Below are 18,225 nucleotides of genomic sequence, written 5' to 3'. Positions count from 1 at the left end.
TCCATAGCTACAAGCCCCACCCACTGATGCCAGCCCTATTCATCACACTTCTGCCCTGCCCCATCCACTCACTTCCCTCTCTTTCCTCTACAGCTCAGAACTTTATTCAAGAAAAGCAGTGTGGGCCCCCTCTATATGGGCTGCAGACTGACCATGCTAAGGTAAGACCTTGGAATAGCCAGTCAGGGCAGCCTCATGTGCTCCTAGGCCTAAAGAGATTGGTCCCACTGCTTCTTGCCTTCCTTGTCCAGGTCTCCACTAGAGATGGATTTCAGGGTCAATGCCTCTTCTGATGGCACTTCCCCATCAGCTGTCTCCAGATTCTGCAGATCCTGTCAGCAGGATTGGACCCCTAACCCAATCATCCTTCCAAATTCCCTCCTCCCTCCCTTTGACCATCGCAGCATTTCCTTTAGGTTTTCTGTTCTGTCCCCAGGATTTTCTCAAGCCAAATATGTCCATTTCACTTCCTTTATTCCCAAATCCCAATCTACACGTCTCAAGTATGAGCTCTCTTGCCCTTATGCCTTGAGGATGTAGGTTTCTGCCTTGCAGTTTAATACTAATTCTCCTACCCACTGAGCCTGCTCAAAGGCCCAGGCTGGCCAGAAGTCAGTGAGCTCAGAGAATCTGTCTGACTTCTCAGCTCTCTGACAGTCTCCTCATTTTCATGGCCCTTCCTGTCCTGCCCCCAGGGATATCAGGACCTCTTCCTAGGAACTCACTTCATTTACTGTCACCCCCCTTAACCACCCTCCCCAGGTCCAGGAAGGATGGGACAGCCACTGGAGTGGATGTCGTCTGCACACACCGCCCTGGCCCTGGGGGTCCTGGGGGCCCTGGGCTGGACAGCGAGCGGCTGTACTGGGAGCTGAGCCGGCTGACCCAAAGTGCCACCAAATTGGGTCCTTACGCCCTGGACCAGGACAGCCTCTACGTCAATGGTGAGGGGCTGCCATGTTTCCTTGCATCTGAGCAAGGCTCACATTCTCCTTCATTTTTCCTTCTCCGTCATCTTTCCCCTCCTCACCTTATCATTCTTCACCCGTGCAGGTTACACCCACCAGACTCGGACAACCACCCCCAGCAGTGAGTATTCTGAGGTTTAGAAGTCTCTACAACCCTGTGAGTCTCAGCCCTTAGGAATGGGAGAGACCAGGAGCCCACTGCCTCCACACCTCCTCACCCCTACTCCACCCCCAGCCTCTAGTGAACTCAGACCAGCACCCAAGAAATTCCCAGGCATGGCCATGGAGATTCTCTGGAATCTCCAAGGCGATGGGATGGTTCCCCACCCCAAGCTTGTCGCGTTTTTTCTCTCCAGCGTCCATGGTGGCCACAGTGTCTGCAGGGATCCCCACGCCTTCCCCCAGGCCCACAGGTAGGCCTTCTCTTCTCTGAAGACGCTCCCAGTCGCTCCCGTTGGGCTCTAGTCACAGGACATGGAGGAGGGGCGGAGGAGGTGGTGTCACTCCAGAGAGACCAAGGCTGACTCAGAGAGTGTGGCAGGGCTACCCAGGCCCCTGCAGATTTCCTGAACACCAGCCCCACCCCCAGTCCTAAGCCATTCCCTGTAACCTGTTTCTGAAACTGTACGTAAACCCCGAATTCTAAATCACCCCACAAACCTTGGAAGAATGGAAAGCAGAGCCTCCCACTGAGAATAGATTTGCCCAGTGGCCGCTTCACCACAGTCGGATCAGTAAAGACCCATTCATTCCTCAGTTTACCTAATTAACCAACAGCTTGTTTTGAGTAATGTCTTTTCTGAATACATTGAGTAGATATGACTTTATTCTTCTTATAATACCTTTTTGAATCTGTTCCTTGCAAATATATACGGTTGACCCTCGAGCAACACGAGTTTGAACTGCACAAGTCCACTTACACGTGAACTTTTTTCAGGAAGTACCTGCACTGTTTTTCCTCCGCAGCTGAGAGCCCACGGATGTGGGGGGCCGACTCCGTGTGTCAGCTAACCTACACTGTTTCATGCGGGGACCTGAGCACCCGTGGGTTTAGGTAGCCTCACGGGGTCCTGGGACCAATCCCTCCAGATACCGAGGGCCAACTTCAGTTTTGGGGGTTCAAAAGTTACATGCAGTTTTTGAGTGCAAGGGGTCAGCACTCCTAAACCCCACATTGTTCACTTATAGTGAACTGTGTAGTCTCTCTGGCTATAGCCAACGCACACAGTTGTTTCATTTTAGCAGCACGTTGAGGAATATGCAGTTTATTGAAGTCTGAGGACCATGAGGTTGTTTCTCCAGAGTCTCATGAGTGTTTTGTGTGTGTGCGTCCCATCCCCCAACTTTTTACAGCGAGAACTGACAAACTGAAACAGTGGTGCCAGAAGCCCCTGTGCCTCTGGCCCAGCTGTTGGCATTCTGTTTGCTGCACATCATTCGGCTCTAACCTGACGCAGGTGTCCCCAACCTGTGCTCTGCAAAGTCACACCGTGGAAATCACGGCCTGATGCAAAAACCGGGGCCGGGGCTCAACACTCAAAAACCTTGTCAGCGGCATAAAAAATAGGAATCTAATAAAACAGAAGTTTTTACATATGTTGAGTGGTTCAGAAATATATAAATACTACCAAAACTATAGCCCTTTACCTTGAACGAGGTTAAGGCATGGGGATCACTCCTGATGAGGGAAAGGCCAGGGAGCACACAGGGGACGGGGGGATTGGAGAGGAGGCTCTGAGAGCCAAGGGGATGTCACTCGGCTGCCCAGCGGGGAATCCCTGGGCTCACCAACTTTGAAGGTCAGCAGCACCTTAGGAGGGTTACAGGCACCGGGCTTATCGTGTTCATGGTCATCAGGTGCTGGGTGCAGTTTCGCAGGATCTGCCAAGCAGGCAGGCTCAAAATGGCTTAAATGTGCTTGTCTGAGCTATGCTTAAAACAACTGGACATGTAAACATTGGAGCTAATGGATCCCAGCCTGCTCTGAGGAAATACATGACCTAGAGGCTAATATACAGGCACCACTTTTGGGTCAGTAACGTAGCATGCTGGCCCCATCATCTCCACTTTCTCTATGTGGCCAAAGTTGGGACCCATTAAAATAGAATGCACCGCTGCCTCCACCCCCTACCCCTGCTCCATCTCTAGCCTCAGAGACAAACAGGAAATGATACCCATATAAAACTCTGGGCATGGGGCCCTCCCTCTCACATCAGGCTGATGGGGTCTCTGGAGCAGGCAGAGGTTGTTCCAATGACCCTTTGCCCCACATCTGGCCTCTGCCCCACTGACACAGGGTGTGGCCTCTCCTCCCTCTCCCCACTGCAGCTCCTGGCCCTGCCCTGGTGCCCTTCACCCTCAACTTCACCATCACCAACCTGCACCACACAGAAGACATGCAGCCAGGCTCTGCAAAGTTCAACTCCACCGAGTCACTTCTACAATATCTGGTGAGAGCCCTGCTACCCATTTGTCTTCCCAAACTCCGGCCCACCTCTCCTTGCTACAATTTTGGAGACTATGAGGGCTGGGGAGGTAGGCAGTTTGAGCTTCAAGTATAAGCGATGTGAATTTGGAGTAGTGATTAGTCTTGTGATACTGTTTCCTCATATTGTCTCATATTATAAAACTGAGACAATGAAACTGCTTATCCCACAGGGTCCTTTTGAGAAATAAATGTGGTATGAGAAGATTAGAGAGCTATTGTTTTCTTTTAAAATATTGTGTTTTGTATGATGATTCATTTTATACTTATTTTGTATCCACCCACTCTTTCCTCCTTAGCTCAAGCCCTTGTTCACCAACAGCAGCATTGGGTCACTCTACACCGGCTGCAGACTGGCCACACTACGGTGAGACCTCCTCTTTGTCTTGCCTTTGGAGGTATAGTGGGTGTGGGCTGGTTGGGCTGGCCAGAGCCTAGACTGAGCTAAGGAAAGCCAGGTGCCTAGAGCACAAAATTTAAGGAGATGCTCCCCTTCAGGTGCTAACCCTATGTTTGCACAATGCTGAGAGTTAGCACAGCCGGGCACCATGCTCGCCTCCAGCTACTCTCAGCCCTAGTGCTGGTGCTGGGCCCTGTCCACTCGAAATCATCCAAGCAGACAGCCAGATCTGCAAGATCTGAATGCGACATACATGACTGCCCTTCTTAGAAGAGCGTGGACAGCAAACAGCATGCTGGCAGGGCAGCAGTGGGCATTTCTTTTTTTGCAAGAAAGCTCTTGGCAGTTGAAGGGCTATTCTTTTGGCATTCCAGGCGACAGCCCATGTGCAAAGAAATGAAACACCAATAGACAGGCCCTGGAGTCACCCTGGCTTAGATGTCCCATGTGCCACAGGGGGGCCAGTATACCTTGTAATAGCTCTGCCCAGTTAACAGGGTCACCCCACACCTAAGGGAGCCCAAAACTACAGCTTCCTGCTGGGTACTGATGTCCGTCCATTTAAGGTCCCCCAGAAAAGATGCAGGTCATCTATCAGCAGTCATTTTCACCACCAGCAGCATCACCAGGCAGTGCAAACGACATTGCACCTCTGTCAAGTTTCTAGGAATCCAGAGCTGAAAGCATCTCAGCTCCAGGTAACCTCGATCCTGCTGAGGTGCAAGGGGACCCTGTTTCTCCCTGATAATGCTCTCTGGCAGTGCAACCTGCTAGACCTCCCAGGTTACCCCTTCAGGCCTAGTTTTTCCTGATGCTCAGAGAAATGGTAACACAAAAAGGTGGGCAGTGCGTGGGCATCTCTGCTATGCAATGTCTTATGATCAGATGCTAGGTCCAAAACTTGTGTTGGGCCCTGGCCTATGTGGCTCAATGGGTTGGACATTGTCCCACAAGCCAAAAGGTCGTGGATTCAATTCCTGGTCAGGGCACATACCCAGGTCACGGGTTCAGTCCCAGTTGAAGTGTGTGCAAGAGGCAACTGATTGATGTTTCTCTCTCACATTGATATTTCTTTCCCTCTCTTTCTCCTTCCCTTTCCCTTTCTCTGGAATCAATAAAATAAAAAAAAAAAAACTTGGATTGGAGCAGCCTTCTGTGAGCTGATGGGTCTCTGTCCAGAGCTGCTTGCTATCCAGTTTCTCTAGGGACTGTGGGTGCTTTGTAAATATTTGTTTAATTAGACAATTAATTAATAATGAGCACTTCTAATGTACGGGACAGAAGGGCTGCATGTTTTATATCAATCATTTCTGAATCCCATGGCATTCCAGCCAAGTCATCACAGCATTCTCCACGCTGCAGAGATGTGAGGACTGGTGGGAGAAGTAACGTGCATTATTTGAAAGAGCTACAGTTGAACTGATGGTCGGCTGACTCATCCATTCTGGTCCTTTGTGGCTCAGAGATGCCCCTTGTCTTGTGAGTGGCTCAGCCTGGACCAGGAGAGCAGAGAAGCCGGCATTCACATATAAGAGGGCTGAGAAAAGAATGTGCTACAGGGATGTCTCAGCCCTGTCCCCATATCCATGTCCTCTCTCCAGGCCTGAAAAGGGTGGAGCAGCCACTGGAGTTGACGCCATTTGTACCCACCGTCCTGACCCTGCAGGCCTCGCCCTGGACAGGGAGCAGCTCTACTGGGAGCTGAGCCACCAGACCCACGGTGTCACCCGGCTTGGTCCCTATGTCCTGGACAGGGACCGTCTCTATGTCAATGGTGAGCGTCTCTTGGTAACATGGCCCTCTGCAGCAGCAGGTGGATTCTTCTGTTGATGCTCTGAGCTCTGGCCAGAGGATACACCTGTGTCTGCTTCTAGATCTCTCTGTCTTCACTCTCCCTCTCATGTGAGGTCTACATTCCTGCATTCTCTGCCACGTGTGCACACATCACACACAGAGAGGGGCAGAGGGGCGGAGAAAGGTTATCACAGATCTCTGTCTGTAGGGACACAAATTCTTGATGACCTCTGCTCTCCCACCAGTGGCCCGCCCCCTTCATCCCATTCTTAACAACCTTTGAAACCTCCTCTTCACTTGTATCCACTCTGCAGGTTACACTGGACCAGCTCCGACCTCCATTCCCAGTGGTAAGTATTCAGGCCTTAGGTGGCCCCATGGCCCCACAGTGATAGGTGGAGGCAGCTGGTCCCTCCTCCTTATGGCTAAGGCCTCAGTGGGAAGAAGGAAGCCTTAGGGCCCTTGTTACAGGCCCCCAACTTCTGCAACTCAGTTTGGCCATCAAGGTCAAACTATCTTTGGTGCCTCTGAGGTAAAGCTGCATCATTCTCATTTCTGATGTTCCTTCCTCAGTTTCTGTGATTTCCACACCCTCCTTGGGAAACTCATCAGCTCTAATGTCCTCCAGTTCTACAGGTAAGAGCCTTCTCTCCATGTCTACTACCTTCCCACATGTAAGCTGGTACACTTCTCAATGAGAAGCCAAGACACTGTCCTTGGGCAGGTCAAGGCTAGGGGACAGTATGGGGAGGATAAATTTGGGGAGCCACACCCTCATCACAGACCAGTGCACCTCCATCCCTGTGTTTGGAGAATTCTGTGACTTCAGGTTTTCAATTCCATATTGAAGGTGTGGCTCCTTTTAATCCACCCTTTGCTTTTGTTTAAGGTTTTACATCAGTTAACTTCTACTATATAACAAATGAGCACCAAATCCACTGTATTAAAACAATCATTTACTGCTGCTCAGGAGTATATAGATCAGCTCTACAGTGTGAGTGGTCTGCACTGGGCTTCCTCATGTGACTGTAGCCACCTGCAGGTTAGCTAGGTGACTCTGGAGCATGCCTGGCTGATGGGTGGCATGCCCCAGTTCTCTTTCATGTGGCCTCGCGTCATCCAACAGATTAGCTCCGGTGGGTTCACAGGGGGCCCTAGGGTTCCCAGCAGCAGGAGAGGGCAAGCCTCAGTGCACGAGTGCCTTTCAAGCCTCTGCTTGCATCACATTTCTCTCATCTCATTGTCAAAGCAAGTCATGGCCAAGCCAGAGTCAGGAGCTAGAGCAATAGGCTCCCATCTCTTGGCGGAAGGGGCTGCGGCACCACATGGCAAGCATGTGGGTGTCAGGAGGTGAAGAGTTGCTGGCCATTTTTATTGGCTACCCCAAGTGACCTGCCAGGAGACCCAGAGTGTGGGGGGTGGGGGTGGGGCATCAGTTGATGAGATCAGATCCAGCAGTGCATTCTGTAACAATTCCTGAAACTCCACCTTCTGCTAGAATCAAATAGAAAAAGTCCAGAGCAAATCCAGGACTAGTTCACAAAGGGCAGAGACTAAAGGGGTCAACAGAGAAATGAGGCATAAATAATAATAACAACAACAAAGTAAAAGAGCAGCATTCACCGATTGCCACATAAAGGGGACCCTCATGTATATGGTCTTCAACTCCTGCAGCTGGACACTGCCATTTGTCCATTTCAGAGAGGCGTGGACTGGTTCTTCAAGGAATCAGTGTTTTTCTGAGGCCACATAGCCAGCACATACTCAGGACTCAATTTTAAGGTTTTCAAACTCTAGAGCCTGAGCTGCTGCCCTAACATACCTGTGTGGCCTTAGGAGAACACCTTAATTGTCTTTCAGTGGGGGTTAAGTAGCAGGATGTACCCCAAGGGTGTGTCAGGATCGTATAAGACACTGGATGGAACATGCTTAGCACAGGATGGCATAGAGTAAGCTCTTACCAAACCAGCTGTTATTATTGCTGCTGTTTTTATTGCTATTATTGTTGTTGTTGTTGTTGTTGTTACTATTACTATTATTGGTGTCATTCAACATAAAGCTTCCTATTCTGGGAAGAGTCATTCTGAGCTCTTGCAGTACATGTGAGTACCAGACTCATGCCCACACCCTACTGCCCCTGACCCCTAAATTTAGCTCAGACAGGGATTCAGGGTGTGATGTTCTCTCTCTCAACCTCATTGCAGTCTCTGGACCCGCCCTGCTGCCACTCACCCTTAACTTCACCATCACCAACCTGCACTACATGAAGGACATGGAGTTTCCGGGCTCAGTGAAGTTCAACAAAATAGAGAAGATCCTGCAGTACCTGGTGAGACTCCTGCCCACCTCACTCCTGCACTGCCCACCGATGCCCTTCATGCCCACTTCTATTGGTCAGCCCACCTCCCGTATGCCCCATGCATGTGTTTCTGCCTCCCAGTTGATACCAGCCCCCCACCTCATCCCAGCCCTGCCCCTGCCTTTCCCTACTGGTCCTTCTACTCACCTCCACTTCTTCCTTCAACAGCTCAGAGCCTTGTTTAAGAACACCAGTGTCAGCCTGCTCTACTCCAGCTGCAGACTCACCTTGCTCAGGTAAGACCACCTGAGATGTCCCAGTGAGGCACATAGAGGCTTTCTTATCTATAGTCCTCTAGAGCTGGGTTTCCCCTTTGGCCTCAGCCCTTTCCAGCTCCCCACATGCAACAGCCACGATTCCTTCCATTCTGGCCCCTGGTCCCTACTCTGGACATTCCCATCCTCAAGAGCCTCAAATTGCACATGTAATACTTAATAGGAACAAAATGATAAAACATAATAACCTGAAAGTATGCACCAAAGCTGTCATAAAAGATGCATCCCTGATCCTTCACAAAGAATAAACCTACAGCCTACCATGCCCTCAACGCACACTGCATTTATTTTTTTAATTTAATTCATTGAGGTGACATGGGTTAATAACCAAACTTACCTGTTTCAAGTATACAAGTCTGTCATGTATCATCTGTACACTGCATCGAGTGCTCACCCAAAGTCTAGTTGCCTTCCATCACTGCATATTTGACCCCTTTTCCCTCTTCAACCTCCCCTCCCAACCCCCTTCACTCCTGGTGACCACCATTCTGTTGTCTGTGTCTAGGACTGTTTCAGTTTCCTTACTGTTGGTTGGTCTATTTAGATTTTTCGGTTCTCTGTGACCTGCTGAGGGAGGATTTTACTGCCTGTGGGCCACAGGGAGTGGGCTGGGTGATTTGTGCACATGAGAGTCCTTTGTTTCCTTCTGGTGGTCTGTGGCACACTGCAACTTTAAAAAAAATATTTCGTTGATTTATTTTTAGAGAGAGGGGAGGGGAGGGAGAAAGAGAGGGAGCGAAACATCAATATGAAAGTGAAACATCAATCAGCTGCCTCTCCTGTGTGCCCTAGCTGGGGACTGAACCTGCAACCCAAGCATGTGTTCCCACCAGGAATCAAACCAGACACCCCTCGCTTCACCACATAATGCCCAATCAACATAGCCACACCACTCAGGGCACACTGTGACTTTTTACATGGCTTCTGTGCCCCTGGCCCTGGGCCCAGCTTCAGTGTGTGTCAGCCACCCAGACCCAGTCGCTGTCTCTGCCCCTCTGATTTGCCCCTGTCAGTTATACCCCAACCCTTACCAGCCTTTGTGTCTGCTGAAGCCTCGGGGAGCACCGGATTGTGTGTGGCTTCTGTCTCTGTTCTCTCCCCTCCCCGCCGTATCTCCACTGTTTGCTCAGATATGCCCATCTTCTGTCGTCGTAGTGTGCTATGTTCCAGACGCGTGTGTGCTTTGAGCAGGGAATCTTTTGTTGAATTATAACAGCCCAACTTGTAACTTCAAGGGGAGAAAACTGGGGGTCCACTCATGCTGCCATGCTGCTGATGTCACCCCTAAATATAAATATTTCTGAAAGTCAACACAGAGCAAGCACTTAGTATGCATCAGATACTGGGGTTCTTCATGTATGGTCACTATTGACATTTTGAGTCAAGTAGTTCTTGTCCTAAGTGGCTGTCCTCTGCCTCACAGGATGCTCAGTAGCATCTTGGCCTCTACTCACTAGATGCCTGTAGTATCCCAACCCCCGAAAATCTGCAGACGTTGCCAAATGTCCCCTGGGAGTGCAAATCGAGGGCTACATTTAAATGATTTCCATACATCATCTCCCAGAACCCTTTGAACATCATTAGTAATATGTTTCATTTTACAGATGAAACATCAGAGACTTCAGGAACTCTCCTGGAGCCCAGAGAGGCCAAACAGTGGGACGGGATTCAAGCCCAGTCTCCTGAGAGCCCAGGCCTTTTCTCACTAAGCTTGCTTTGCCTGATTTCTTTGTGAAGAACCAGCCATTCAGCCCCATTCACATCATCTCTGCCTTTAATCCCCAGCTCCCTTCCAGTGCAGAGGGGTGGGACTTGGCCCGAGGTCATCTAGCGATGGGGTTTTCTGAGCATAAGTGGCCCTCTCCATTTTGACGTCTTTTGGAGGGGTTAGCCTCAGTGGCCATCTCCCCAAAATAACTCTCCAGACTTTCAAAAATAGAATTCAAGAAAGGATTTTCTCCCTGAAGGGGCCAACAGATAGGGAAAGGGTGAAGTCATCTTCCTTGGAGCCCAGCCTGGGTTGCTGATGCACCCACAGTGAACACATCCTCTCCACTTCTCTGACCTGCGGTTCCACAAATTTTCTTTCCATCCACAACATTTCTTAGCCCCTCATGTGTACCAAGCTCAGTGCTCTGCTCCAAAAACTTGATGGGGTCCAAGGCATTGATTCTGCCATCAAGAAGTGTGCATTATATACATATGCAAACGTGTGTGTGTGTGTGTGTGTGTGTATTAATTACATTATTCTAAGCACAGAGTAATATCAACATGTTTAGTCCTCACATGATATACCTGGATACCATGGTTAGACCATTTCATAGATGAGAAACGGAGGCCCAGTGACACCACTGAAGTGCTGAGAGATGAGGGAAGTATAGGAGGTCAAAAACCTGAGGTGGAACTTCATCTTTGGAGAGCAGTGAGTGATGGCAGGAGCCACAGCTCTGGGCCCAGAAGCGTGTTGCAGGGAGAGGCGCTAACGTGTGGGGAAAGCAGAGTCTAAGGGAGGAAGGACGTGCAGAGCAGAAATGCTCACCTGCAAGGAGGAAGGCAGAGAGGTAGCAAGGCAGGCCTGGGTGCTGGGACACTGGGGAGTCACGCGCAGGCAGTAGGGAGTGAAAAGTATTTCAGCAAATGTCTAGCAAGGACAGACTGTCATTTGGAGTGAGAATTGGATTCTGTGCATAGAGTGGATCATAGAGGGCAGGGAGGCCAATGAGGGGAGTCCTGGACTCAGGGGGTGGGCTTTTATGGAACCGTTTTTGCAATTTGGAGCAAATTCACTCAATGGTGGGTGACCCAGCATCCCAGGTCCTGTTGACAAGAGCTGCACAGCACTCTCAAAGACCTTTCACAGATGGATCCTCATTGTCTGTGCCCATGTCTCATCCTCCACAGGCCTGAGCGAGATGGAGCAGCCACCAGCGTGGACATCGCTTGCAACCACCGTCCTGACCCTTCAGGCCCTGGACTAGACAGAGAGCGGCTGTACTGGGAGCTAAGCCAGCTGACCCAAAGTGTCACCAAGTTGGGTCCCTACACCCTGGACCAGGACAGTCTCTATGTCAATGGTGAGCAGCGGTACCCTGCTTTGCTGTGCTGCTGAGCCCTCACTCTCCCCCTGAATGCCTCTTTAATTCCTCCCAAACAGCCAGCACCTTCTCTCTCTTGCTCTGTCTCTCTCTCTCTCTGCAGGCTACACCCACAAGACTTCAGAAACCACCCCCAGTGGTGAGTACTGAGTGGCTTTCAGAAGCCCCCTAACACACCAGAGGTGAGAACAACAGGCCCTGTCCCCGTATCCATCCCAAGCCTAATTCAGGGTGGGCCCTCCTCTCCCTCTCCAACTGCAGCCACAGGACCACCCCCTGTGCCATTCACCCTCAACTTCACCATCACCAACCTGCACTATGTGGTGGACATGTGGCCTCCAGGCTCCTTGAAATTCAACACCACGGAGAAGTTCCTGCAGCGTCTGGTGAGAGCCATGCCATGATGCCGGACCTGCCCACCTACCCTCTGCCCAGCGTACTGATGCCAGCCCCACCCACCCCACCCTGTCCTGCTCATTGAAGCCACCTACCTACACTCCCTTCTGCCCACCAATGACCACCTCCCTCTCCTGCCCTGTCCGTCAGTGCTAGCCCTGCCCAGGTCCCTCTTGTCCCAACCATACATGACCATCTTGCCCCTGCCCCTCAGCCCATCTATTTACTTCCCTTGTCCTCACCCACAGCTAAAGCACTTGTTCAAGAATACTAGTGTGGGCACACTCTTCTCAAGCTGCAGGCTGACCCTCCTCAGGTGAGACCTTGAATAGCCAACCAGAGCAGCCTCAGGAGCTTCCAGATCTGAGGAGTTTGTTCCGTTTCTTTCCTGCCCTCCCTGCCCGTGTCCTTTGGAGAGGTGGAATTCGGGAGGTGTTTGCTCCAGGACCAATGCCTCTTCTGAGTGTATCTCCCTCCCCTCATCCCCACAATGGTCCCCAGATTCTGCAGAGCCCATCAGCAAGACTGAGCCCCCAGCCTGGCCATCTTACTGAGTTTCCTCCTCCATCCCTTTGATCAGCGAGGGCACTTCCTTTAGGTTTTTAATTGTTTCCAGCATTTTTCTCAAGATAGTTGTGTCCTTTCCCCTTGCTCTAATTCCAGATTCCATCTCCCTACAGGTCTCAAGTATGAGCTTTCCCATCTCCATGCCTTATACATGCAGGTTTCTGCCTTGCAATTTACTAATAATCCTCTCACCCACCGACAGTTTCTGCCTTGCCATTTAATAATTTCCCCACCCATTGACTCTGCTCACAGTGTGAGAATGGCCAGAGTCGGTGAGCTCAGAGACACTGAGTCTGGCTTCTCAGCTCTCTGACAGCCTCTTCGTTTCTATGGCCTCTTCCTGTCCTGCCCCCAGGAATTCAGGATCCCTCCTAGGAACTCACTTCATTTTTTGTCATCCCCCTTAACCTCCCTCCCCAGGCCCAGGAAGGATGGGACAGCCACTGGAGTGGATGTCGTCTGCACACACCGCCCTGGCCCTGGGGGTTCCAGGCTGGACGATGAGCGCCTCTATGGGGAGCTGAGCCAGCTGACCCGTGGTTTCACCCAGCTGGGCCCCTACACCCTGGACCAGGACAGTTTCTATGTCAATGGTGAAGGGCTGCCATCTTTGTTGAACCTCAGCTTGTCTGACATTCTCCCTTTCTATTGCCCTTTTCCCTAATCCCTCCTCCCCCTCACAGTGTTTCTCCACCTTTGCAGGTTACACCCACCAGACCCAGACCAGCACCCCCAGGAGTGAGTATTCTGAGGTTCAAGAGTCTCCTCAAGCCTGTAAGTCCCAGCCCTTAGGAACAGAGACCAGGAGCCCACTGCCTCCACCCTCCACCCTCACCTCACCTCCAGTCTGGGGTAAACAGGACCAGTACCCACAGAGCCCGGAAGTGGGCGCCTGCTCCATGCCTCATCTCCAGGACGATGAGGTTCCCACCCAAGCACTTGGGGTGTTTACTCCCCAGTTCTGCGGTGCAGGTGTCTGCAGCAGTGGTGAGGGGCTGTGTGGGAGCTGGCCTCCTCCCCACTGAGTGGCTCTGGGACAGCAGGTTTCCAGTCTAAGTTCAGGCTCTCATTGGAGCCTCACATTCCAGAGAGATCTGAGGAGGCTTTTGCCTCTCTGGGGTGGGGAGGGTTTTTGTGTCTTCCAGATGAGCTCCCTTTCTTTTGATGAGTCCTGGCTCTGAGTCTATCCGCCATCTCTCCAATAGCCAGTTTGCCTTTTTACTGAAGAATTCTCCTGTCTTTCTTCCTCACCGTCTCTCCCCCTCCTTACAGGTCTCACCCATTTGGTCTCAGCCACCACCCCCAAAAGTGAGTATTTCAGACTTCTGTGTACTTGTGGCCACTGCCCTGTCCCTAAAAACAGGAGCTGCTCCACCAGCCAACCCTTCCCACCTGTTACACATGCCCCCCATCTGGTCAGAAGGAGTTCAGAGGTCATGTGTAGAAATGCGGTTAAACGTCACCCATTCTCTTCATTCCCCACACAACCAGCTCCAGGATTAATGCTGCATAGAGACAGGGGCACATTTTTATAACTAGAACCACCACTAACACCACCATTCCCCTAAGGTTATAATACACTTTGGATGGTATTCCTGCTTTCCCCCCTCAGTTCCTGTGATGTCCATACACCTCATTTTCCTGGCTCCGTCCCCCTCCAGCAGACCCCCAGTAGGAGGGCTCCTACTGGCACCAAAGTCATCTCTACAAAATCACTCATACTAGGTCACTTCTCTCATTTCTCACTCACCTTCCCAAGGGGAACACATTCATTTCCATGAGTTTCAGGGACCCCCTAGCTACTCAGGGCCCAGCTGCTCAGAATCCAAATCCTGAGCCCAGCCCACACCACACAGCCACTCCTGGCCCTGGGTCTACCCACCTCCTAGAAATCATCTGACCCCTTGGTCTCTGACCCTAAAATCATCATCTTTTCCCAAACTTACTCTTGCCCCCCTTCACCAAAGGCAGGGGCGCAGGCACTGACTTTGACCTACCCTCTCACTCACCTCCGCCCATTCCCAGATCACCTCTTCTCCATTTGGAATAGCCCACGAGTCCTTCTTCTTTTCTCTACATGAGCACCACTCAGCCTTCATTTAGGCCACCAGAGAGTTTTGCCAGGATGACTGCAGGTGCCTCCACTCTGACCTCCATACAGTGGCTGCAACATGTCTCCCAATGCACCTCTGTCCAGATAATTCCCATCTTGTTGACCATCTTTGGATGACCACCTGCTCTGGAAATTGCCCCCAAACTCCCGAGCTGCATAGTCACAGCCCCCCTTCCTGGGCTCAGAGGCTCCCTCCAGTCTCACATCTACACTTCCCCAAGGCTGTAGTGGAAGCACTTCAAAGTTCTTGAGGACAACTGCTCTGTCTTCCTGCGGAGCTCCTGTCACCTATTACTTGTGCTTTTGGTGACACAGGAAACGACGTTTCCTCTGGGAAGCTCTCCCTGGTCATGGATGGGCTGACTCTCGTTGAATGGCACCTCCTCTGCTTCCCTGCATCATAATGCTCTGGTCACAACAGTGGAAACCATGGCCTATTTGTCTTTGAACCACAGAGTCCAGCACAAAGCCACTCACATAGTAGGCCCTCAATAGATGCTTGTGAATGAATGAGTGATGGCTCCCAATGTTTTGGGAGTTCCATAATGTTCTCTCTTTCAGCTCCTGCAGCCCATGGCTGTACTGGCACCCCACAGCTAGAGCCCCAGACACTCGGTCTTTACTCTGTTCCCAGCTGAACCAATTTCTCTTTCTCCCTCATGGTAGCCACTGGCCCCACCCTGCTGTTCTTCACCCTAAACTTCACCATCACCAATATGCACTACACAGAGGACATGGGGCACCCAGCTTCCTTGAAGTTCAATTCCACTGAGAGGATCTTGCAGCACCAGGTGAGTGACCCCCATGCCTGGTGTCATCCCCACCTAATGCCCACCCACAGCCCCTTAGCCCTTTTGCTCACCACTCCTTTCTTCGTTCCAGCTGCGGCTCTTATTCCGTAACACCCGTGTTGGCCCCCTCTACTCTCACTGCAGACTGGCCTCGCTCAGGTGAGACTTCCAGATAGAGTGACTTATCAGGTCAGACAGACCCTCATGCACTGGCCAGCAGGGCTCAGTTCTCAGGCACATCCCTGGTACCGCTGGCGCCCAGCACCCTCCATGACACCTTTACACCATCTTCATTCCCAGAGGTGTTGAGAATGCTTAGGCTTAGAATATAAGGCTTAGAAAAGAGGCATCATGTTTATAGTTTATGTAATTTAGAGAACATTCTGTTTTAAGCGAAGACCCTCCTATTAGAAGAACTATTATATCCTGCCTGCAAATTCTAATTAAGATGTTTTCTGTCCCTAATTGTGACTGGGTTGTCTCAGGTGAGAGACATTTAGGAGAGCCCACACACAGCTTCAGAGCTGCCCCTGGAGCATTCTCTCAGCATACTCCTTTCCACTTTCTTGCTTTCCACACCCAGAACAACCTCCTTCAGTATTCCACATCCCCATATCCTGCTTTCCCCAGGCTTGAGAAACATGGAGCGGCCACTGGAGTGGACATTGTCTGCACCTACCATTCTGATCTTGCGGGCCCTGGGCTGGACAGAGAGCAGCTGTACTGGCAGCTGAGCCACCAGACCCATGGTGTCACCCGGCTGGGCTCCTTCACCCTGGACAAGGACAGCCTTCACGTGAATGGTGAGGGGCTTAGCTGCAGCTCTGATCTCTTTCCCAGTTGGGGTTTTGTGTTGCCTCTGTTTCTCTAAAGCAAGCTTTGGTCCATCCGTTTCTCCTCCGGCCTGGGTCAGCCTTCCTTGGGATGAAGTCATCACGGGGACCAGCCACCTGCAGTCTCATTGCCGGGTTGCCCCCTCCTTGGATATTTCTCCATCGCCTCCTCCCTCTGCTTTTATCACAAAAACCCTTTCCCCTTAATCCTTTATGTTCACCTGAACTCTCGCCCAGCTCCTCTTGCCTTCTCTCTGCAGGTTACACCTTTGGAGCCACAGCCTTGACTCCCACCAGTGAGTATTCCTGGCCCCGAATTCCTGGGTCTCATTCCCCATTTAATACTGGGAGCAGTTGCTCTTCTTCACCTTCTGTCCTTGGTGAGGGAGACACCTGCAAGGGCCCCTAACTCACCCCTTCTTCTCTCGGGGTTCTGGTGGAGAGTTCCAGTCCAGGGTGAGGACATCTCAGACACTGAAATGTTTCCCCACTGTGTTCTGACCCTCATGCGGTTTTTCATTTAAATTTTTCTAAAACCCTGCCTTTGGTACTGTTTTCTTATCCTTTTCTTCATATCTTTCTTTATCGTTATTAGAGTTTCTTGACTTTAGTGTTACACCCATTTTTTTTTTAATTTTCAGTGAACATTTATTTCAGTGTACTATCTTCCAGGCACCATCTAAGTTACATACTGTATTAGTCATCTCAGGCTGCTATAACAAAATACTATAGACTGGGTGGCTCAAACAACAGAAATTATATTTCACAGTCCTGGAGGCTGGAAATCCAAGATCAAATTGTGGGCAGGGTTGGTTGCCTCAGAGACCTGTCTCCTTGACTTGCCCATGGCTTCCCTCTTGCCACCTTTTCAACTGATCATCCCTTTGTACACACCTTCCTGGTATTTCCTCTCCTTATAAAGACATCAGTTAGATTGGGTAATCACCCCCCCCTCCACCAATGGCCTCATTTTAACTTAATTACCTCTTTAAACGCCCTATTTCAATTACAGTCCAGTCACCTACAGAGGCAGTAGTTATTAGGGTTACAACCTATGAATTTCAGCAGAAGACACAATTGATTCCAAAACATATACACTCTCCTTTAATTCTCATTACAACCATGTGACTGAGCTCCATTTACAGATGAGAAAACTCAGGCTAAGAGAGGCTGCCAGCCCACACAGCAAATAAATAATAGAACCTAGAGTTCCTGTAGCTCCAAAACTTATACTCTAGCTCTCTACCATGAGTGAACTTATTCCCCAAAGCATGCTCACTTTGGGTGCACATGTACAGTGTTTCAGTTTACCGGCCAAACTCCCTTTGCTTCTGAAGCACTACAATAAAAAGACTGTAGGTTTTCGAGAATTAATTGCCCTCTCATTAGGGGTGTGTTTCGTCAAACTGTCCTTGGGTCCATCTCTGGCCTCCTCCACTTTTTCCAAACCATGACAGGGCTCTGGACTTCTGAGGTCCAGTAACAACCATCTCTTCCTAAATTATATTATGAAAAATAAGTTAAAGTCAGCTCCATTGACTGTGTTTTGTTCCTCACTATCCAGTCCGTGGAGTAGTTCCTGGAGCATTATAGGAACAATTCAATGCACGTGGAGGGAACGCAAAATGGATGGATGGAAGGAAGGAAGAGGTGAAGAATGCAAGAAGGGAAGGAGAGAAGATGGATGTGCAGATGGAAGGAAGAAAAGATGGATGGAAGAAAAAAGAGGAATGAGGGAGGAAAGATGTATAAAATAGACGGGAGGGAGAAAACAGGGATGGGAAGAATGAAAGGGGGATTCATAGAAGGAATAAAGGAGAGGGATGGAGGGAGGCTGAAGGAAAGATGAGTAGATGGAAGGAAGGGGGTAGGAGGAAGGATGGACAGAAGGGTACACAAAAGAAGGTGTAAACGGGAAGAGCTAATAAAAGCAGTGAGACAGGAAGGAAGGATGGATGGATGGATGGATGGATAGATGGTTTAGATGGTAGAAGAAGGGAAGGAATGGAGGGAGGAAGAAGATGGATGAAAGTAAAGATGGAAGAAAGGAAGGAGGGAAAGGAGGAAGAAAGGAAGGAATAAAAGGAAGGAAGGAAGGAGAGAAGGAAGGAAGGATCCATAGGTGGATAGAAAGGAAGATAGATGGAAA

The 18,225-nt window shown here is 50.4% G+C and overlaps 1 protein-coding gene across 1 annotated transcript in view; it reads left to right on the top strand.

Moving 5' to 3' along the window:
* Nucleotides 1-18,225, top strand: part of MUC16 (mucin 16, cell surface associated) — a 63,800-nt gene that overhangs the window by 28,342 nt on the left and 17,233 nt on the right. The window contains exons 24-45 of the mRNA XM_036032288.1: nt 94-161; nt 763-944; nt 1,054-1,089; nt 1,325-1,381; nt 3,297-3,418; nt 3,753-3,820; nt 5,455-5,627; nt 5,962-5,997; nt 6,221-6,283; nt 7,852-7,976; nt 8,175-8,242; nt 11,183-11,355; nt 11,480-11,515; nt 11,638-11,762; nt 12,021-12,088; nt 12,760-12,932; nt 13,042-13,077; nt 13,612-13,647; nt 15,119-15,243; nt 15,335-15,402; nt 15,874-16,046; nt 16,337-16,372. Coding sequence (XP_035888181.1) covers nt 94-161; nt 763-944; nt 1,054-1,089; nt 1,325-1,381; nt 3,297-3,418; nt 3,753-3,820; nt 5,455-5,627; nt 5,962-5,997; nt 6,221-6,283; nt 7,852-7,976; nt 8,175-8,242; nt 11,183-11,355; nt 11,480-11,515; nt 11,638-11,762; nt 12,021-12,088; nt 12,760-12,932; nt 13,042-13,077; nt 13,612-13,647; nt 15,119-15,243; nt 15,335-15,402; nt 15,874-16,046; nt 16,337-16,372 — 2,047 coding nt within the window. The remainder of the gene's footprint in view (nt 1-93; nt 162-762; nt 945-1,053; nt 1,090-1,324; nt 1,382-3,296; nt 3,419-3,752; nt 3,821-5,454; nt 5,628-5,961; nt 5,998-6,220; nt 6,284-7,851; nt 7,977-8,174; nt 8,243-11,182; nt 11,356-11,479; nt 11,516-11,637; nt 11,763-12,020; nt 12,089-12,759; nt 12,933-13,041; nt 13,078-13,611; nt 13,648-15,118; nt 15,244-15,334; nt 15,403-15,873; nt 16,047-16,336; nt 16,373-18,225) is intronic.

Source organism: Phyllostomus discolor, chromosome 8 (genome assembly GCF_004126475.2).
Source record: "Phyllostomus discolor isolate MPI-MPIP mPhyDis1 chromosome 8, mPhyDis1.pri.v3, whole genome shotgun sequence".
In the NCBI taxonomy this organism is placed as follows: domain Eukaryota; kingdom Metazoa; phylum Chordata; class Mammalia; order Chiroptera; family Phyllostomidae; genus Phyllostomus; species Phyllostomus discolor.
Note: the sequence above shows the minus strand (reverse complement) of the source record. Positions and strands in the feature narration are given on the sequence as shown.